Source organism: Fundulus heteroclitus, chromosome 7, assembly GCF_011125445.2.
Source record: "Fundulus heteroclitus isolate FHET01 chromosome 7, MU-UCD_Fhet_4.1, whole genome shotgun sequence".
Lineage (NCBI taxonomy): Eukaryota > Metazoa > Chordata > Actinopteri > Cyprinodontiformes > Fundulidae > Fundulus > Fundulus heteroclitus.
The window spans coordinates 19,183,578-19,205,072 of NC_046367.1; the positions used below are offsets into that span (position 1 = coordinate 19,183,578).

Genomic DNA, 21,495 nt, shown 5'->3' on the forward strand with positions numbered 1-21,495 from the left:
TATAGGATCACCCATTGTGTAATTATGTATAGCAGTTTGATATGTAATTAAAATTGTATCCGTATCTAGTGCAATTTGTGCTGATTACATATTAACAGTGCAAACAGTTGTGCCTAAAAGCCCGTGACCGCCCCTCTCGTAGATATCACTGAGCTTCAGTCACTATTTATATACAAGCAGGTGCTACATCTGATTGATCTGATATAAGGCAAGTAAATAGGTTTTCAAAAAAATCAAAAACGAATGTCGCCCGTCATAACAAGTTAGAGGGAGGTATCAGGACATGAGCTTTACTTTTACAAAAGCTTTACACTAGCTTCACTATAAATCTTAAACTTATCTTTTCTTTGACAAAGACTTAGGTCATTTGATGTGAAAGAGCTTTTTATTCCCACATGTGGAAAGTCAAATTTTCTTTCTTGGTTGTTGTTGTCTCATTTGTCATCAAAAATGTTAGATTTAAATGGCTTTTGGGGAGTTTAAGTTCACTTTAGAAGTTAAGAAGTTGCCTGTGTGCCACTGGTCCACACTGTGGCCTTAAGCTGAAACATGATTACTTTTCTTACCCATAATAAATAAGGCTGTCACCATACAGTGAGTGCTGCTTCCAGGAACGCTCAGTTATACCTCCAGCTGCAGAAAGGTGTAAGGAAATCTAAACTGCAGCTTGGAAAGGTGCATAAACGTACCCTAAACAAAGACCTGAGCTTAGATTTGAACATATTTTTTAGCTGTAAACAAATGATGATTCTTCCACACCATTTTTGAGGATGTAATTAGACTTTATTAAATGCATTTAAGTACAATGCCATTAGTTAACATTTGAGGTAGAAATTTATGTCACTGTATTAACACTCTGAAAATGTTATCTGGTTTTGAAGGATAATATGAGGGATGATATGAATGAGACCACACTTCTCGCTGCATCAGAACATGTTGACTTTTTAACCATTAAAAAATGAATGCTCTTGTTTCACAAAGCTCCACCCTGAAGGTTGAGGGTAAATATCAATGTACGGCCTTCCCACGAGCACCTTTTACTCAGCTAATTTTCTGCATAGGTAATCTGTTTATACTGTGGTTGATGCAGTGGAAACAGAGGGGGAGAAATAATGGCCCCAGAAAATATTCCTGAGGTGGCTATGTTACTTAAGTCATTTTTGAAAGGGTCCCAGACTTGTAAATGTCTTTACCTCGGTGTTGCAGACAAGGTAGTCTGTGTTTCTAGGAAACAGGTTGAAACCTCATTTGGCTATGGTGCTGTCAAATGGCAGAAAGTTGCAACTCTGTACCGAACATGTGACTCTTTCTGTTTTTGTATTTTTAAACGGGAAATGGTATACCTCTTAATTAGAGCTGCACAGTATGCCAGACTGCACTCATTAAACCTGCATTAGAGTGAGCAACGCTGAAATTCCAAAGAACTTGGATGCAGTTTGTGGTAGGGTATTATTTTTCAAGTGCCATTCATTCCCGCTCTGTATGTCAGTCGTACTGCTCAAAGTTAAAGGAACGCCTTTTAATCAGAGTGTAATATCAAGTCAGCCAAACTTCTGTAATATCGATCTGTTCAGGTCAGTAGCAGAGGGAGTTCTTGGCCAGTGTTGGCGGTTCTGGTATTAATGAAATTAGCAACAGGTGAACTAAAGAGGCAATGATGAGAGCGCCTCAAAAACAGGAATGGTTTTGCAGTTGGAGGGCCCAGACATTTTTTCCTTCCTCATTTATTTTTTTTACTGATTTTTCAGTATTTCTACATTTGACCAGGTCAGTGTCACTGCTGGTAGCGCGAGGCGATACCTGGACCCTACAGAGGTTGTACAGGCAGTCCAACTCCACCAGGATGGCACTTCATTATGGGCCATTGGAAAAAGATTTGCTGTGTCTCCCAGCACAGTCTCCAGAACATGCAGGAGACTCCAGGAGACAGGCAGTCTCCTCTAGGAAAGCTGGACAGGGCCGTTTGACGTCCATAACCTAGCAGATGGACTGGTATCTGTTTCTTTGTGAAATGAGGAACAGGATGCGCACTGCCAGAGCTCTACAACGTCACCATCAGCCGGCCACTGGGATGAATGTGTCTGACCAAACCATTAGAAACAGACTTCATGAGGGCGGCCTGAGGGCCTGACGTCCTCTAAGAGGCCCTGTGCTCACTGCCTGGCACTGCGGAGATCGACTGGCATTTGCCACTGGAAGTGGCAGGTTTGCCACCGGCGTCCTGTTCCTTTCATAGATGCAAGCAGGTTCACTCTGAGCTTATGTGACAGAGGTGAAAGGGTCCGGAGAAGATGCAGTGAACATAATGCAACACTGTTCAGCATGATTTGTCCCTTTACTGGAGCAGTGGGTCCTGGATTCCTCCTGGTGCATGATAATACCCGGCCTGTTGTGGCAAAAGTATGTATAGGTAGTGCCTGAAGGACTGGCCTCCATGCTCTCCTGATCTAAATCAAATAGAACATCCTACACCACCAAGTTGGCCCTCAGATTATGCAGGAGCTCCCTGATGCACTAGTCGGGATCTTGGAGGAGATATCCAAGACGCCATCAGTCATCTCATAAGGAGTGCGCCCTGACATTGTAAGGCATGCATACAAGCCCATGGGGGCATAAAAACTACCGAGGACCATTTAGTGTTGCCACAATGACATTTCAGCTAATTGGAGCAGTCTGTTGCATCAAATATTTTAATTCCACTTTCCCAGTGACTTCAGATTAAGCCCTGGGTGGGTTGATAATGTTCATTTTCATGAAATTATGGGACATCCTTTTTTTCTTAACACTTGACCCATTCTATATCAGTATGGATATCCAACATAATTGTTTTTTCTACTTGAGATCTAATGGGATTTCAAAGTCTTCCTTTAACTTTTTTTTTTGAGCCATATATATTTAACCAGTTGCATGGGCCTACTGCCGTTGAAAATGAAGTAAGAATTAATTGTATTTATTATGTACCTAAACCTAGGGCTATAAAAGCAATGTAAGGTTTTCTCTAAAATGATGTCCACAGTTAGTATCGACTTCAGTGGTTTGAAAATATGGTTTAACTGTGATTGATATCAGCATCACAACATTCTTCAATAATATCACAATCCTGATGTGATGCAGCCCTTATTATATCATATCAATCCTAATTATGTTGCATAATTATGCCCCCCCCCCCACACCTTTTCTTTTGCCCTCTTATTTCGCTTACCTCTGTAGATACAGGACAATGCTCGAACGTTTTTAACCCTAATAGGTACTGACTGTTTTGCAAAATGACAGGGGAACCTTTTAACACAATGGAACTGCTTCATGTTTTGGCATTCCCCAGAGAAGAGACTTTAAGCTGCGGATCTGACATCCAGCCTATGGATGATTAGCATCATTAGCGCCTCAGCTGCTCCCTCTCACCGAGGAACGTACACTCTATGAGGGCTCTTCACATACATAACATTTAGGCAGATTAAATGGTGCCATGTTCTTGGTAGTGATGCATTGCTAATTAAAAAGTAGGTCAGATGAATGAAAAACTATACCAGACGAAACTTGAACTGTTGGTATAAAGGTGCAACAGATGTGTTTGGAAAAAGACAAATGTGTGTGTTCTTCACGCGTCTCTCAGTTTGTGTCTGTTTTCTTATCTTTCAGCTCCTCTGACCGACAGACCACCGAAGATCCTATTTCCAGCAGAAAATAAGATAACCAACATGGAGATGCAGCTAGGTAAGAACATCTAGCGGTGTTTTTTTTTTTTTCTTTTTGCAGCTGCTGTCAGCGGTGTTTGAGTTGTTTCCAGATGACAGGAAAAGGATGACTTTACAAATTGTCTGCACTACACCTCCGGGCAATTGCATACAGATCAGCGATGGCACTTTTATTTGCCGGGGAGATAGTAAAAGGGGGGAAAAAAATGCAGAAGTGGGTTCTTTATATGCTAATTGTGGGTGCTACTATCCCTAAGGCTGTTTTGTCAACAATGAAGAGCCCATATGGTGCCGGGGTTCCGTACTCTGGCTCGCCACATTGAAAGGCGGCCACTTTCTGTCGCCGTTGTTTGTCTTTTTTGACGTGAGGTCACTGTGGGACTACCATGTGGGCACGCATGCAAGAGAGAGTGTATGCGAGTGGTTTGTTTGTTTGTTTGTTTTTTTCCCCGTGACAGCATATTGCTTGATTTCTGGGCACAGACCGCTGTCCACATGGCGCTTCCCGCGCTGTGAATGGGTAATGTGTCTGTCACGGTGAAGCCAATCAGACAAGACTGAGAGGTCTGGAGAATCAGAGAAGGATTGGAAGAGTTTGTGACAGAAAGGGGAGGTATGAAGACAAAGCCCAAAGAAGGCCCAATAATTCACCGAGAGCCTGCCTTTTGTCTTCAATCTGATGCCGCCGGAATGCCGGTAGTTCATTTGAAATGCCTCCACGGTTGGCTGATCAAGGGTGAAAAATTGCTGCTGTTGATAAACTGACAGGCACAGCCTCACATGTCAGCCAGCTCACACCCATGCATGAACAGGTTGCACAATGTGGGCCCCTTAAGCTATTTGTGTCATTTGTCTCTATCTTTATTCCACTGAGAGATTCAGGAAATGTTTGGCTTTTCCCTTGAAATGTCTCACAATTGTTTAAATCCTCATTGTTAGGTTTTTTTTTTTTTTGTATTGTTTTTTTTTACTTTGTGACTGTGTGTTTCTGTTTGCTTGTGTCATTCTGTTCTACTGGGCATTTGTGTGCAGTAAATGGCTCCTGGGTTTTATAAAACTGGGGTATTTTTGGGGGGGGGGATACTTTTAATGAGGAAACAGTCCAAATTGGAGCAGCAGAGGTCAAAGAGAACTCGTATGTGGAAACGGTATTGGTTGCAGCGGGTCAAAATCTCCGGTACACTGAGTAATTATGACTGGAAGAGGAGGTGATATCTCAGTACCGTAAAGATACAAGTAATGATTTTAAAATGTAAATTTTAAAAGAGGCTTTCTGAAAGGTTTATATGATAAAGACTCATCCAATCACCTTGCTGCACACCTATTGCATCCCAGTATTTTTTATCTTGTCAACAAATTTTTAACAAGGGTTTTCTACCGAACTGTATGTTTGACTCACTGACAGATATTTCTAAGGCAAACCAGGGGATGCAAAACTTGAACGCAGTCCTGACTTATTTACCCCTTTCACAGCTGTGATGAGCTCCTTTAACAATGTGTTTAGGAACACAATGCATCAAAAGCCAATGGAAAAATACACTCAGTTTTGCAATATAAATAAAAAGTTAAAATGTGCATGTCAATGTATAACATCTGCACTTTTTATGTTATTTATTTATTTAGTTAGAGCAATCACCTTATATCTCTGACTATAGGATTTTGTGATTACATTTCTTCATTTTATTCAGCAACTGTGCTTCTGAGAGTTACATGACTAATGGTAACAGTAATTAGTATTCTTTGTCACTGATTATTCCTACACCAACCACCCTTAGCCCTCAAAGGAACTTCTGAAGCAGCATTTTTTTTTTAAGTCTTTGGGACTGATCCAAACAGGATAGGAGTTTTTAAAGCAGCAGAAAATACATATTTTTGTTAGAGAAAGACTCAAGAAAAGCTCTCAAACTCTTAAGCACTAGGCCTACACAGTGATGCTGTGGACTTTTTATCAGGGGAACGTTTCACTGTGAGAAGCAAGAATGGATGAAATTAAGCACCAGCAGACTCTGGAAGCAAACACCCGCAGCTGTAGCTATAAAACCGGTTGGTTTCAACAACCGAATAATGATCCTAAGCATATGTGAAGATCAGGAGAAAAGTAACCTTGACTGAACCCTAAATATCAGTAAAAATACATGGCTGGGGCAGAAAGGAGGGATTGTAAGACGACCAGAATCTCAGAGAGCCTTAGGGGTAGAAAAACCACAGCAGGCAAGACGAGAACCAAAAGAGGGATCTAAAATTGGTGATGCTTGACAAAGAGGGTTTTACTTACCTGCTGACCTAACCACATACAGTTGCAAGGGGAATTGCACACGTATCGATTATGGGTATTGTCATAACAATTTTGCCCTTTTAATGTTCTTATGTTGCTTTTTAAGAGGTTTTTCTCCAGAGTAAAATGATCATTGAGCAAGCAACTTGAATGGAGAATGGGTGAATAGGTTTGTTTGTGGGGTTGCTATAATTCCCACAGGGTTTGGCTTAAACACACAAGCCTAAATATGAATACATGCATGGTTTATAAACTCTTCGTCAGTGAGAAGACTTAAAACATCAGTTTGACAGTGCTCAATTGACTAATACTATGGGTAAGTCCCACTCAAGATCTAAAGTCAACTTTATTTGTATCTATACACATATTTATAGCACATTTCAGCAGCAAGAAAGTTCAAAGTGTTTTACATCATGAAAACATAAACGGTGGAGCGGCGAATTTCTGGAGCTCACCGTTCGCATACGTTTGGCTCTAAATCACACATGCATAATCTGATTTGTTTCAAACTGGGTATGAATGATGTTTGTCAACCTGCAAACAGCTTATGTGGTTCAGATTTGAGTTTGGATAAATGGTGCCCCCCCCCAGAATATTTAAACTGCTATAGCTCCCTGATATATCATCAGATCTGCACAAAGTTTAGTGTGCTTTATCGTGGATGACTGTTTAAAGGGTTGGTGTGGCCAAGTGATGGCTCCTATTTAGCCACGCCCATTTAGAACGCAGCTGTTCAATGATGGATGGCATCATTTTACAATCTGGCCAGCAGGCTCACCTGAGGCAGGGAAGCTTGGAGGTGCTAATGTCCTGCAGTCAAGACGCAAGCCGAGCAGCGCGTGGGTGCAAGGGCCGACCAACGCTGCTTACATCTTTAATTTAAAGTCTATTCTCTGAGCTACGGGGAGCCAGTGTAAGGACTTTGGAATTTTAGGAACCATTTCTAAACACGTGCAGATACCAGAATTATCAGTTCAAATAATTACATGTAAGCGAAAGTTATGCAGATATATGTTCTTCCAGAACTGTTGGTCTCAGATTAAATGAAACTAGCTTGGATGTTCGAGAACAACACAAGAACTATCAAGGCTGAAGCCTACCATGAGCTGGAGACAGCTGGAAATGAAGGGAATGTTCAAGGCAATGTGAATTAAAAGGTTGCTTCCCAAGAAGTAAGGACCTGCTCCAAAATCTACACATTTTACCTGAAATACCAAGGAAATGGCCTCCAGGTCAGATAGAGAGGTTGAAGATGCAGTCTCAACACTTCTTAATGTAAATTTTAAACACACGGATGGCCTCGGTTGTAATGCTCACTTGCTGTTTCTAGATTTTTTTCTCACCTGCTTTTAACACAAACCTGCCCCACATTTTAGCTGGTAATTGTTTGTCTGACTTTAACCTGTGTCCAGTTGTTTTTGGATGGGCTTCAGATTTTCTTGTTGACGGATCCCTGCATGTCCGGGTGAATGGTTCTAGGTCATATGGGGCTTTTTCCTTCTCTGGTTCTCCTCTGGGATGAGTTCTCTCCTCTTTATTGTATAACCTGTACAGCAACGTGTCAGTAAACATGATGGCACATTTTGAAGTTTGAGGTTGACGCAGCTATTGCCAACTTGTTACAGGAAGAGGAGGTCTCAATTGGTCAGGTGGCGGAGGTTTTTTAATGCAGGGTGACAACTCTTACTTAAAATTAAATGTCACCAAAACCAAAGATTTGTGTATGAATTTTAGGAATAAATCTAGTCCACTGCCTTTGTTTCTCATTAAGCAGGAACCAGTGGGGTGTGTTCAGGGTTATAATTACCTGGTTGTTACCACTGACAAGAAGCTGACATTCAGTGCAAATTTTGACAAGGTCCACAAAAAAAGCACGTCAAAGATTGTACTTTCTCCGCAAATTAAATCAATTTGGGGTGTATAAAGAGTAGCTGGCCAATTTCTGCAATTTCATGAAAGAATCTGTCCTGTCAGTGTGGAGACAGAAACAAAATAAAATGAATAGTGGCTGGCAAAATATTTGGTAATAAATTACCTGATCAAACCATTTTTTAAACAGAGTCACCTAAAAGGCAAATATATATTCTTCACTCTCCTTATCACCCACTTCATGGTGAATTTGAGCTCCCACCATCTGGAAGGAGATTTGGACAGCCTAAAGCAAGGACCAACAGATGGAAAAACTATTTTATTACTCAGGCCATTATTCAGATACATTGAAAATGTGATTGAGTGTGATTGCTTTGTCATTTTATCGTTTCAAATTTATATTTATACTGATATTTTCCATGGAGCTTTCTTTACTGTTATTTGCCAGTGTTGTGGAGTGACTGTGTCTGTGTTTTTTTATGTTTTTCACCAGGCTGTAAGGAAAAATTCCCTTTAGGGACAATAATAAAGTTAAACTGATACACAGATTGTGGGGGAAAGTCTCATGATCAGACAAAAGGAAGACTGAGAGATAAGACATTGAAACTGGTTTCAGAACTGATAAAGCAGACAACGTGAAGGTCCTGGAAGGTTCAACTTCCCATATAGACAAATAATAGTGGCACTATTAAATAAATTAGAATAATATTGAAAAGTTTGTTACTCAAGACGTAAAGTGCAACACTAAGGCACCCAGTTGTAAACATCATTTAAAACAAACAATCACAAAAAAGAATAAGCTTTGACCTACTTCTGACCATTATTACAAACCCAAAAAACACTCCACATTAACTACTCATTCTCCATTTTTTATCTATCCTTCTATAGCGAATGTAAAATAGGGCCTAGACCTTCAGCTTCCAAACGCTGTCTTTGAATTTGCAAGACTCTCCTGCATCGGTTGTTTCTCTTGCCGTTGGTCTCCTCCGTCTGCCTGTGCAACGCATGGTGAAGACCTCCGGCATTTTTAGCGCTCCTCCCCACCCTCTGCTTTCACACAAGAAAAAAGACTCTCCCGCAGCGAAAAGTGGGCTCGTAACAAAAGGCGCTTTAATTGATCTCGTTGTTGTAATGCGCCGCGATATATTCTAAGTAACGCTGAAAAAAATACCGCCAGAGTTTTTCTAAAGCCGTTATTTTCTAACGCCATTACTCCCAACGCTGCTCACACCTAAGGGTGATTTTGAAAAGGCAATTAACCTAACCGTTATGTTTTTGGACTGTGGGAGAAAAAAAACCACACATGCAGAGGGAGAATATGATAGATAGATAGATAGATAGATAGATAGATAGATAGATAGATAGATAGATAGATAGATAGATAGATAGATAGATAGATATAGATAGATAGATAGATAGATAGATAGATAGATAGATAGATAGATAGATAGATAGATAGATAGATAGATAGATAGATAGATAGATAGATAGATAGATAGATAGATAGATAGATAGATAGATAGATAGATAGAATGCATGCTCTGTAAAATGTATTAGCAAACCCATCAACATAAAAATAAATCATGAGCACACAGAGCAGCAAAGACTTGAGGGACTGTGGAGGAGAAAGTCTGTGATGTTACACAGTGAGCTCCCGCAGACTCCCAACAGAGGGACCAAAGCACCATGACACAGAGGTAGATTACAGTAGGGCTTTACTTTGTGTGCAGACTCTCTCTCCCTCTACACTGGAGTTTCTAATTTTTTTCTTTAGCCGGTATTTATTTATTCTCCTCTTTCTTAATATTTGTTGAGCCATACCCTGAGCAGCTTAATGGAGCAGGGTGGCAGATTTATAGGAGCCGGAACGTGCATAGAAAGAAGCAGGTCCCTTATGGTTAGTGAAAAGTAGAGAGAGAGAGAGAAAGAGAGAGAGAGAGAGAGAGAGAGAGAAAAGGTACACAGCGTAGGCCGACCAATGGGCAATAAAATCTGAGCCGTAAGCAGAGAGATAAATCTGCAACAGTGCCGAGAAACACAGACACACTTTATCTCTTCTTCCCTTGCAAACAGTGCATGTCTGAGACAGCCCCCATCTCAGCTTCACACAACGCACACACATGCGCATGCAGGCAGATGTAAATCAAACACTTATGTTACATAAGCTCTCACAGAAGACTCTCAGCAGGGGTGTGCTGGATAAAAGCCCAAAGACGATGGTGCAAAGATTTGACCACAAAAACAAGAGTGAAGTAGATGAGGAAAAAGCTGCGGCACAAAGAGGGTGATGTTTGAGAGAATTGTTAAACAGCTTTTTGAAAAAAAAAAAAAAAATGAGCTGTACTTGCTGGAGTTTGCCTCTCTGTAAAGAGGGACTGTTTCAGATTTTTCCTTTCCTTTCTGAAGCCCTGCCTCCTTTGATGTTTGTCCTGCCAAATTCCTTCAGCAAAACATTTTCTGTGTTTTGCATAGCAAGCCCCAATGCCATTGAAAACGTGTTTCGTGCTTGCTCTTTCTCAAAGCTGCAGGAGTCATGAGCTATGTGTTATGCAAGAAATAATTAGTCACAAAAAGGACAAGGGGGTCGGGGTCACGACCTGACATATTTCAATCTACCTCACAAAACGAGGTAGTCTTTGTGCAGGTTGGCTGGAGTTTAACCAAAAGACATCCAGTTACTCATTTTCCAAATCTCCTGCTCTTGCACAGCGGTGAACCGCTGAAATTCACTTTTAAGTCTTCCAGCATAGGTGGAAAATTTGACGGAATCCCTCAAAATGCACACGCTAACACTAAGTGGTATATATTATAGACACTCAAGCACCAAATTTAAAACAGAATCACACACAAATCGAGTCACTGGCTTGGTGTTGATTCCCTCGGGATGATTTGTCATGGATGCACCAGTGCAGTAAGCGTGCTTGAGGGATTCGGCTCGTGCTTACGCAGCACTCCACTCTGAGCATCTTGCCAGCTCTCCCTCTTAATCACCCGAGCAGATATTTGCACAGCCCTGCAATACTCAGGGTGGATGGGTCACACTCACGCTTGCAGCACATTGCTATCCGGCCATAGGATAATTGTAACTGATAGTGGATTTTACTGTCCCCCAAAGCCACCAGATGGGCGCACTCTTCTGGAAAAGTATTAAAACCCATTATTTCAGCAAGCAGGACCAGACAGGATGGGCGACACAAGGAGGACCGTTTTTTTCCCCCTTTGGTTTGCTTCTATTCTGAACTGTGCAGAGGCGTTCTCACATTTACATGCACATATAGACAAAGATGTGCCCACTGTCAGTGGTGTCGCACCTGTTCAGTATTTTAGCATTAATTTTCTCAAGATATGACAATGTGGCTGTCTATGACATTTGCTGACAAAGGTGAAGTTCAGTTGGGAAACAGTGAATGTATTTTATACAACATCTTAATTAGTTATACATCCATACTACTCCAGAGACAATTAAGTAAACAAATCATTATACTGTACATTAACATACTGTATATTAACATAAGCACACACACATACATACATACATACATACATACATACATACATACATATATATATATATATATATATATATATATATATATATATATATATATATATATATATATATATATATATATATATATATATGTGTGTGTGTGTGTGTGTCTGTACACATTAATATGTGCCTAAGCACATCTATATCCAAGCACTTATTACCTAGACAGTAGCTCATACGACGACATGTACAGTGGCTAAAAGTACCCATTAGTGTTCATTGCCTTTCTTCCATCTCACATGTTTAAATAAACAGTTTGAGCCTTTTCTAAAACAGTCTCATGCTTGGACATTGCTTAAATTCAACAATGAGATGGTTTCATACCTTCACATCACTTTGAAAATAAGGACCTTATGACCAGTTAACAGTTTGAGCCTACATTTAGTTTCACAAACTTCAAGGTGTTTTATTTGGATATTATGTGATCGACTGACACAGTTATGAGGTGTGTGATCGTGAAAACATGTTTTATGAAAATGCTTTGATCTAAAACGTTTTAACTTTAGCTCTGGATGTACATGTTTAGGGCAGTAGTAGCCTAGTGGCCAGCGCAGTTCACTTGAGTCCTGGAGAGGCCACAAGTTCTCAGGTTCAGTCTGAGTCCCTGAGCAAGACAGTCCCGAAATGCTCAGAGGAGAGATGATGAGGAAGACTCATCTCAGACTGTTGTGGTGTGAGGATCTGTGCTCCATGCTGTCAAGTTCTTCTCTCGGTACCGGTCTCAGGCGACGCTTCAAACAGCAGATGACAGGCAGAATGCAGGACAATTATTATGTTTATTTAGGGTCTTCCTTCCTTAAGGTGAAACTCCACTTGGTCTCAATCTTTTTTCTGCAACGTAAAGTTTTTGTTTGAGGATTACCTTTGTACATAAAACTCTGACCAGCCTCCATGTCTCAGATGAAGAACAAATCCCCACAGCATGATGCTGCCACTGCCATGCTTGACTGTGTTGTGCTATTACACACTGTTTTAAGTAATTTAATGTTTAATAAATAACTCTCTGCCTGTTAGGTATTGTCCGGTGAATATCAGCCCAAGGACTGATATCAGGACAATAATTGAAAGGAATGATGCGAGCACTGCCGTTCTCTTAACAGCAAACTCTGCACACATATAAAATAAATGAGTGACAACTTCTCTTCAAGTTCAAGAATTTATTTACAGACAAACAAAAGGACAAAATAAAATGGTTGATCATCATCTTTAGAATAATTCAGTGAATCCAGGTTTACTGCAGATCTAAGTTAAAGAAGCAAAGTTCATCTTAAAGAACATGGAATTAGCTTAACTAATTCAGAACATTTGGTATGTGTTGCAACCGGTTCACAATGCAAATCCTAAGTTAAACAAAACATTATTTGATAAAATAACATTTTAAAGAATGATATTCCTAATAAAATTAATAGACTTTAGAACTATTTATGCGATTATACCTCTAGGAAGCTAGGGGTCGGTGTAGCAATGAGTCACTAAAATCGGTTTATCCTAAAGTTATACAAAAACATCATTAAATCGACATTAATGTTTCATATTAACGCGGTAAAAATGCTCATAGCACTATCGAACGATGGTGGAGCAAAACGAAACATCTTATGTTTGAAATGAACAGTAGTTACGCTGTATGTTATCCAGGAAGCTAATAGCATTTATGAACCAGATAACACAAACATTAATATCACATCAATATATAAAACCCTTGTGGAGATAACGTTTGTTATAACCTTAAAAAGACACTCGAATTACATCAGCATGGCATGATTTCAAAATACTAACGGGAGCTATGTCAGTTACCTCCACGTGTTTAAAAACACAGTGAAAACGTATTAAGTAAACAGTTCTAAATAAACCATTTAACTTTGCCTGTTTATTTCTCTGCAAACCTGTCGGTGCTTCTGTGTCAGTTTGTTTCACTTTGGGGGATCCAGTTGGGAGCAGATGAAGTACTCGAAGGGAAAGCTGCTTATCTCAGCAGCTAGGTTCCTGTAAAAGTCCTGTTTCAGTTGTTTCCAATTCAATCTGATTTTTCCTCATGGCTTGATGGCACAACAACTGCATGGATGGCACGTTCAGTGTGATGTGCGACAAATAGCATTTATGTATTTGGAGACTTACATTTTGGTCAGACCAGGCTATTAACCAACAAACAGATTTGTAGAGTACATGCATGACATTTGCATGATATTTGTCCTTCCAACTCCCCACCTCTCTGCAGCTCCTCCAGAGGTACCATGGGCCTCTCGGGTGCTTCTCTTATGAATGCACGCATTGCTCGGCTTGTCAGTCATGTCTCAGCAGGATAACGGATGTCTTAAATGATTTCTGTTTTATATCATGGATTGAACAGTGCTCCCTCTGATGTTTAAAGGTTAAAATAATGTTGTTGTTTTTTTATAACATAATCCGGCTGTGGCACTGTTACACAGTGGTGACAGTGAATATAAATCTGCACCACACTGTTATGATTATTTTGCGAAAACGATTATCCACTGTTTTGTATTGGTCCGTCACATAACACAAATTTAAGTTTCTGGTTGCAACGTGACGAAATATGGGAAAAGTTCAAGGGGCGTGAATACTTTTGCAAGGCACTGTATTTTTTTTTTTTTTTTATCACTTAATGCGTCTCTTTAGTCAAGTCAGCCATTTTCATTTAGTGTTGCGCAAACTGTTTGATCTGAGGCTGGCACAAATATCTGTAATATAGATAATTGTCTCTGCTTGCGTGACAGACACCCCTCTCTGGGCCCATTTATTCTCCTCCTGTCCTGCTCAAGCAGACAATTGCGGGCTCTAAGGATCTGTAATGGTTTATATTACGGCGTGCGCTTGGAGGATTGCCTTCCAGTAGGTCTGCATTAGCATAAAGAGGTATTATGCACGCTGTTAAATTTATGTTGATCTCTGTGATAAGCATTACATATTTTCAATCTACTGATGGGGTCAACAGTTTAAACCCACAAACAAGTGAGTTCACAGTGTTGGCCATTGCAGTAAAATACAAGCCCATTTATTAGTGCAAAGCATTACTGGAGCAGTCATAAGGAACAAAGTTTGAGTCGAGCACTGGGTAGAATATGAAGACTTCGGGAAAGGGGTTTAGATGATGTAAAAATTTAGAAAATACTAATTGCACTTTAGCATATTTATTGCAATCCGAACTGTAACCTCTTCTCTTACTGTAAACCTGCATAATCAGTCTATATCTTTATGATTAAGAGTGCACATAAATATTGTTGCATCAGCCTCTACCATCTGATTCTTCAGAGAAATGAGTGGAGGGAAGCCTCATCACATACATTGTTCCCAGCTGAGCAGCTTAATCCCAAAATTGTCTCCCAGACAATTAAAGCATTTTTTATCTTAAGAAAGCATTTAGCAACAGAAATATAGAATGCTGGATTTGCTTTCACTAGCCACACACAGGGCTGAATACCACCCCTGTGGAATCAGGAAATTACATAAGTAAAATCTGTGTAACGACTTGATGTACGCTAAAAGAGATCAAAAATAAATAATGCCCAGATCTAAAGAACATGGAACGGTGGTGAACCTTCCCAGGAGTGGCCAGTCTACCAAAATCCCTCCAAGGGTGCATCAGCGACTCTATCAGGATGTCTCAGAAGAACCAGGAACATCATCTAAAGCACCACAGGCCTCACTTTCTGCAGTTAAAGTCATTTATGATTGAACACTGGGCAAAATGGCACCCATGGTTGAGTTCCATGACAAAACCCACTGCTGATGGAAAATAACCCAAATGGCCATCTCGTTCTAGCCAACAAACATCCTGAAGACCCACAAGACCAAAGTGGAACGTTTTCGAAAGTTTATGTCCTGTAAATCTAACACAGCATTTAAAAACCACAGACCTCACATCAACCGTCAAACATGGTGATGGCAGTGATGGTCTGGGACTGCTTTTCTGCTGCAGGACATGGACATAGTGCTGTAACTCATAGGCCCCATGAATTCTGCTCTCTACCAGAAAACCCTGAAGGAGGATGTCCCGTCGTCAGTTCTTTGCCTTGAGCTGAAGCTCATTTGCAGCAGGTCTATGATCTGAAACAGGCCAACCAGTACACGTCTGAATGGTTAAAAAAAATCTCCAAAGTAAGCAATGGCATTTATGAAACACTTTATGTCAGGTTATGTTTCTTTCTGATATTAAACTTTGTATGATGATTTAATAATAAAGTGTGACAAAAAAGCAAATACAGCAGAAACCTGTAAGGGGGAAAATACTTCTCAACAGTGGATTAGTCTCTTTTTTTTTTTTGCCCATTACCTGCTGCCGGCCGACAGACCGATGCTCACTCACATGGTACAGCAGAACCTCAACCGTGAATGTACGGGCAAACTACAACCTGGGGGAAACTTTTCCACAGCAGTCGAAATTATTGCTTTAAATTCCCCCATTACGTCCACTCATCCAACTTCATTTTGAGCTTTTGTGACTCTTTAGACCCCTTTAGGCATTTTTTGGGGGATTTGAAATGCATGACACACAACACCAGCTACTATCTAACGCTAGATGTAGCCTTACCACAGGAACGGCATTTTCTTTTTCCCTGTGCAGACGTTGGCAGAGCTTAACGACTCATGGCAGCCCCTATAATGAGGCTGTCCGCATTTGAGCAACATTGGTCTTGAGGACACAGAGGCCAAGACACTGTGGCCTCGGTCAGTCTAATTGATTTACATGTAAATCATGCTTATAATACCTGATTATAGCTTACTTATGCGACAATCAGACATTAATGTTGTCATGCAGAGACAACAATAAGGCAGGGCTTTTAAAAGCCAGACAGTATTTTCTGTTGATTATTCATTTGCAGATTAAAAAACGCTGCATGATTGCTCACTTTATCTGCAGGTATGCTATCATTATTCACCATGAGAGACTCCTAACAGATATCATAAAGCACCTCTGTGCTCCTCCTTTATGCCTGGCCTCTTATCTGTGTTTGTGTACTCCTTTTTTTTCCCCCTCCCTCTGTCCCTACATCCTTTTTATCCCTTGCCTCTCGTCTCTCTTCGGCACATCACCTCCTGACCTCCGCATGTGTGCTTGGAGATTTGAGGATTCGACAGAACTATACAATTGCAAGGACAATCTCAAGCTCTGACACCTAGCTGTAACAACAGAGACGCCACCTTTCCACAGGGAAGGATGAAAGCGAAATTGACTTTGCTCTGGAGAGTTACTAAAGGTCAACGCTGAGCCACTTCATTAAAAATTACTCTCTGTCTCCTTCTGTCTGTCTGTCAGTCAGTACCTGACACACACACACACACGAGCACACGTATGCGGTTCCTTTCCCTGCCTTTCACCTCTATACATGTCACATCTCTTTTGACAGCTCAGAGACAAATCACTGCATGGGCATATTTGGGAAGGTTTAAATTACATTCCCCAAAAAATTGCTCTAAAATACAAAAGACTTAATATATGATTTTTTTTTAATAATGTAGGTTACATTTCATTACAATATTATAGTTAAGGCTTCCGTGATTTAACCACGTTTATTAATGTGGCTAATATGGATCTCACTGTGTGCAGGTGGAAAGTTTATCTTCCAAGGAGAAATTTTAAGTATTTATGTAATTAATCTCCCCTAATGGCTGTAAAATGATTGTAGTGAAACAACAGCATTCCTCCAAATGCAAAGCATAAATCGTACCTAAATTGTTCCCACGTATTGAACTTTTTCATATTTAGTCACGATACAAATACAAGTGAGTATTAAAGATGTGTAATTGAAAGAAGAGGAGGCATAATTTATTTTCTAAGTCTTTTTACTCTTCAAAGCATGGAAACTGTGGCATTCACTTGTATTCAAACTCCTCTAAGTATGTACCTTGAAGAGCAATTTAAGCCATGGGTCTCTACCAGATTTGCACAGCTAGAGATGGGGATTTAGGTCTTGACTTTGACTTAACCGTTCTAACACACGATGATATATTCTTGCTCCATCCGTCTTTCCCCAAACCCTCCTGAAGAAATGCATCCCCCAAAGAATCATGCTGCCACCACCGTGTTTCAAAGTGAAAATTGTGTTTTCAAAGTGATGTGCCGCATTGTTTTTTGTAAACGAATGCATTTTGAAGAGCACTTTGAAATGTCTCGCTACGGAAAAGTGCCATATAAATAAACTTGCCTTGCCTTGCCTTGAATAGCGGTTTAAATACAAAATGGTTATTTACCATAATCTGATCTAATCACAGCACACTCTTCCACCTATTTGCCATCTAACCTACATTGACAAACCAAAGTCACCTTTTTTACCACTGTTCAGTAAAGAGGGGAGTGATGGTCAAATGGTTAGAGCAGCACGCTTGTGTTTTGAGAAGACTGCAAGTACCTGGTTTGAAACCCTGCAGACTGCCGCTATGGGTCCATGAGCAAGACCCTTAGCCCCAGATTGCTCCCCAGGCGCTGTAAGGTGCCTTCTGCTTCCTCAGGGATGGATTGAATGCATACAAGAAATGTTGTTAGCATATATGATTGCAATGACAAAGATTTTTTTTTCTTCTAAAGGTAAGATTTTGGACAGCATGACTATCTGATGTCCTGTCAACAAAGTCTCATCCCTGAGCTGTTGATTGCTACAGCTCCTCCAGTGTTAACGTAGACCTGATGACTGCTTCTTCTACTATTGCTTTCTACCGTCATATAAGGTGAAGAGTGATGTCTTAGTAGAGTTGCACAGATGATGAAATAAACATTCCTCTGTGAGATGTTCACTGCTTTGAGACATTGTCTATAAAGCAATGGTGTTCTTGAAACTCAGTAGTGTTCCCTAGCAAACCTCTGCCTTCACATAACAGCTGTTCTATTTAGTCTAAAGGTGTGTGCTGTTGGGAAAAGAGGAAATTATGCACATTTTCTTCACATTTTTCTCTTTCTTTTCCACCCTCATGATGAACACATCATTCTCCTTTAGCTCTAGAAGTGTGGTTACTAAGATCCATTTCAGGTGTGGGTATAAATGACAAAGACAGGACCATCCATCAGTCCTATTATATTGCTGGCAAAGGAAGTTTGAAATAATGATACCTGAAACATAATAGACCACCGAATATTGCATCCAAGATGCACTTTGCAATTGTGATACAGAGCATACTTTGGGTTTGATTTGATGTATGTTCTGCAACTGTAATTGGAACTGAGATTACTTTATGCACATGTGGACTCTGCTAATTTTGTGACTTTGGAAAGCACCCGGTTGCGCAGGATTTTATGTCGGGGTATCACAGAAAAAGACTGCTGAATAAAAATGCTCTACACTCTTCAGAGTTTTACCTGTAGAGAAAATTAAAACCATGTGTCATTTTCTTTTCGCTTCACAATGTCCGCTACTTCATGTTGGCCTGTCACGTCAAATACTTCAGTGTTCCTTCAAAACACTCTGAGGTTTTCGGCTGTAAAATGAGACAATCTGAGAAAAAAAGATTAAGGGTTATGAATACATTTAGGAAAGCCCTGTAGTAAGAGCAAGAACAACTTCTAAAATGTTTTAAAATTGCATTAAACTACAGTGAATAAATGTATGCCCACTAATAAACGGAGAGAAAGGCCACAAGACACTCTTATTGGCTGTATGCATTTTTTTTTCCTGATGAATGACACTTTTATATCCTCATACAGAGATAAAATTCGCACACAGAGAGCCTTTAAAGGTCACCCCACTAATACGTCACCGTGCTTGTGCAGTCGCACAGTAACCCAGCTTTAAGTAACCAATGGTGACCAGCATGGTAAGTAGTGTGTCAGCGAAACAAAGCTAAATGTTTAAGTCTGTGAACGGTCGTCATTAATCACGGAGTCTGGGGCTGAGGGCAGGAGACTGCAGAATGATGAATGAACTTACAGCCGCTACACATGCCTAACAGGGGGGAAAAAACATAAGGGAGGGAAGGAAGGAGGCAAAGAGATGAGAGAAAATACAAAGACACAGACAAGGGTAGCACTACATAATGTAGCATGCTATAAAGCCAGACACAACACCTGACTCTGTGTCATACTGAGAAATTGGTGTAGTCACATTCATTCCTGGATCAAAAGGAGGAAAAAAATACTATATATTCAGTAAGTGAAACTGCATTGGGCTTGCTACATTTTAATATCAGTCTTAGTCTTTTTATTTCAATTTATTTAAAATGTATTTATTTAAATTCAAGCAAAATATTACAGATGATTATTCTTGGACAAAGTTAAGGTTTAGTTCTCAAGTCCATTCAAAACAAAAGGTTTTTGAAATACTGCACAAAGAGTATTTTTATGCAAATAAAAAAAAGTTATAAAAAGTTAGAAATAGTGAATTTTGACTAATTGATCCATTGAAGCAAAATATTCTGCTCAAACAAGACTAAATGCCAATGAAAAAAATTGAGTTTTTAAGAGAGACCCAAAAAGGTCTACATGTTGTGCAGCTGTAATCTGCAAAGCAGGTTGTTCAACAGATTAGGTGCTGACATCAGGCAAATTAAAAATCCTTCAAACGCTTAATAAACAAGAACTGAACCCTAAATGAACAGAATTGATTTAGTGGAGAATGTAGCATGTTCATTGGAGCGTTATTCCTTTTACATATGCCACCTAACTGAAAAATTCTGAGAAATTCAAAAGGGTTGCACGATATCACAAAAATAAATTATTATATTATTGCTGAATATCAGGATATCAATATTAATTATGATTGAACCACATTTACCTGACTCCTGTTTATCTTTTTTTAATTCAGTTTAGTTCAATTAGGTTTGTTTATATAGTCTCATTCCCAACAAACAGATCCAGATTAGATGCACAAAATGTATATAATCAGTTCAATACAATCACACAGACAGATTTGAAATCAAATACTTTCCAGTTCGGTCCTAAAGTTCATACTACATCTAGCACAAGTAATGATTTGCCTGCTTCAAAAAGCTGATCAGTAAACAATTAGTGATTGAAATACTTATAATAGTTCAAAAATCTGGGTCTCTTCCATTCTTTGAGGCGCAATCCTTATCAGGACATGACATCCACCTATCGCCATGACAGTTAATCTTGCTCTCCTCAGATAAAGCAAAGAATCTGATGGAGGAAAAAGTGCAGCATGACCCGCAAGATTGTATAGACAGATTTTTTTTAATATTATTCCGCTATGTATTATAATGTGTAGCTTTTAAGTTAAAAGCATTTTTCTGCTTGGCAAGAAAGCCCCTGCATACACACAGCATGAGCCATCAGCCTTGAAGCTTCATAATGTTTGCTGAGTACATTTAAACATTGAGAGCAATGAAGATTTATATTTGAGGGGGAAAAAAATCTTGGCAAGCATTTGCTGTGTATTTGGAATAAAACTCACAGGATTGGATGGATGGATGGATGGATGGATGGATGGATGGATGGATGGATGGATGGATTTTTTTGTGTTGTTTCTATTGACAGCATCAATGAATGCATTGCTCTTGTCTAAAATGTGATTATATATAGACCCCCTCCACAAAATAAAAAAGGTATTAAGATGGCTGTTCACGGTGCTGCATCAAAGTAAAATAGTAGAAAGTTGAGTGGAAGGAAACAGTGTGGTAGAACAGGGTCGGGACACAAGGCAGAACTGCTGCATGCAATGCATAACTTTCTGAGAATCTGAATTTACTTTGAAATCTACCACTATGATGGATCAAAATGTAATCTGGGTTTCACTTTTTGAATGGAGTTACTGAAATAAATTCTGCGAGACGTGCTAATTTATTGAAATGCACCTATGATAGTTAGTGAGAATTGAGACTTACTTTCAATGTACACATGCAGGTTGCAAGTGTCATGTGTGTGTGCGTGTGTGCGTGTGCAAACTTCCAGGTGATCGTCCACCACATTCTTTGGAAGTGCTACTTAGCAGATGTGAGGCAATGCAAGCTGACACATCTGTCGCTTTTTGTTTCTGCTCGCCGTGTTGTGTCCGTAACAAGGCCAACAGATCCGCTTCGTGTCTGTCTGCTCTGAGCTCAACTTTATGCCTACTGTCAGGGTGTGTATGCGGTCGGTCAGTCATGTGGTTGTGCATGTGTGTGCGCGCGCGTACGCCTGGGCTTTAACTCAGCCGTTGAGAGGG

At 39.9% G+C, this 21,495-nt stretch overlaps 1 protein-coding gene across 4 annotated transcripts in view; it reads left to right on the forward strand.

Annotated features, from left to right (window-relative positions):
- Window positions 1–21,495, forward strand: part of il1rapl1a (interleukin 1 receptor accessory protein-like 1a) — a 296,141-nt gene that overhangs the window by 197,483 nt on the left and 77,163 nt on the right. For all 4 annotated transcript variants that reach the window (XM_012864423.3, XM_012864425.3, XM_036139111.1 and 1 more), the window contains exon 6: window positions 3,640–3,714. In XM_012864423.3, the coding sequence (XP_012719877.2) occupies window positions 3,640–3,714 (75 nt within the window). The remainder of the gene's footprint in view (window positions 1–3,639; window positions 3,715–21,495) is intronic.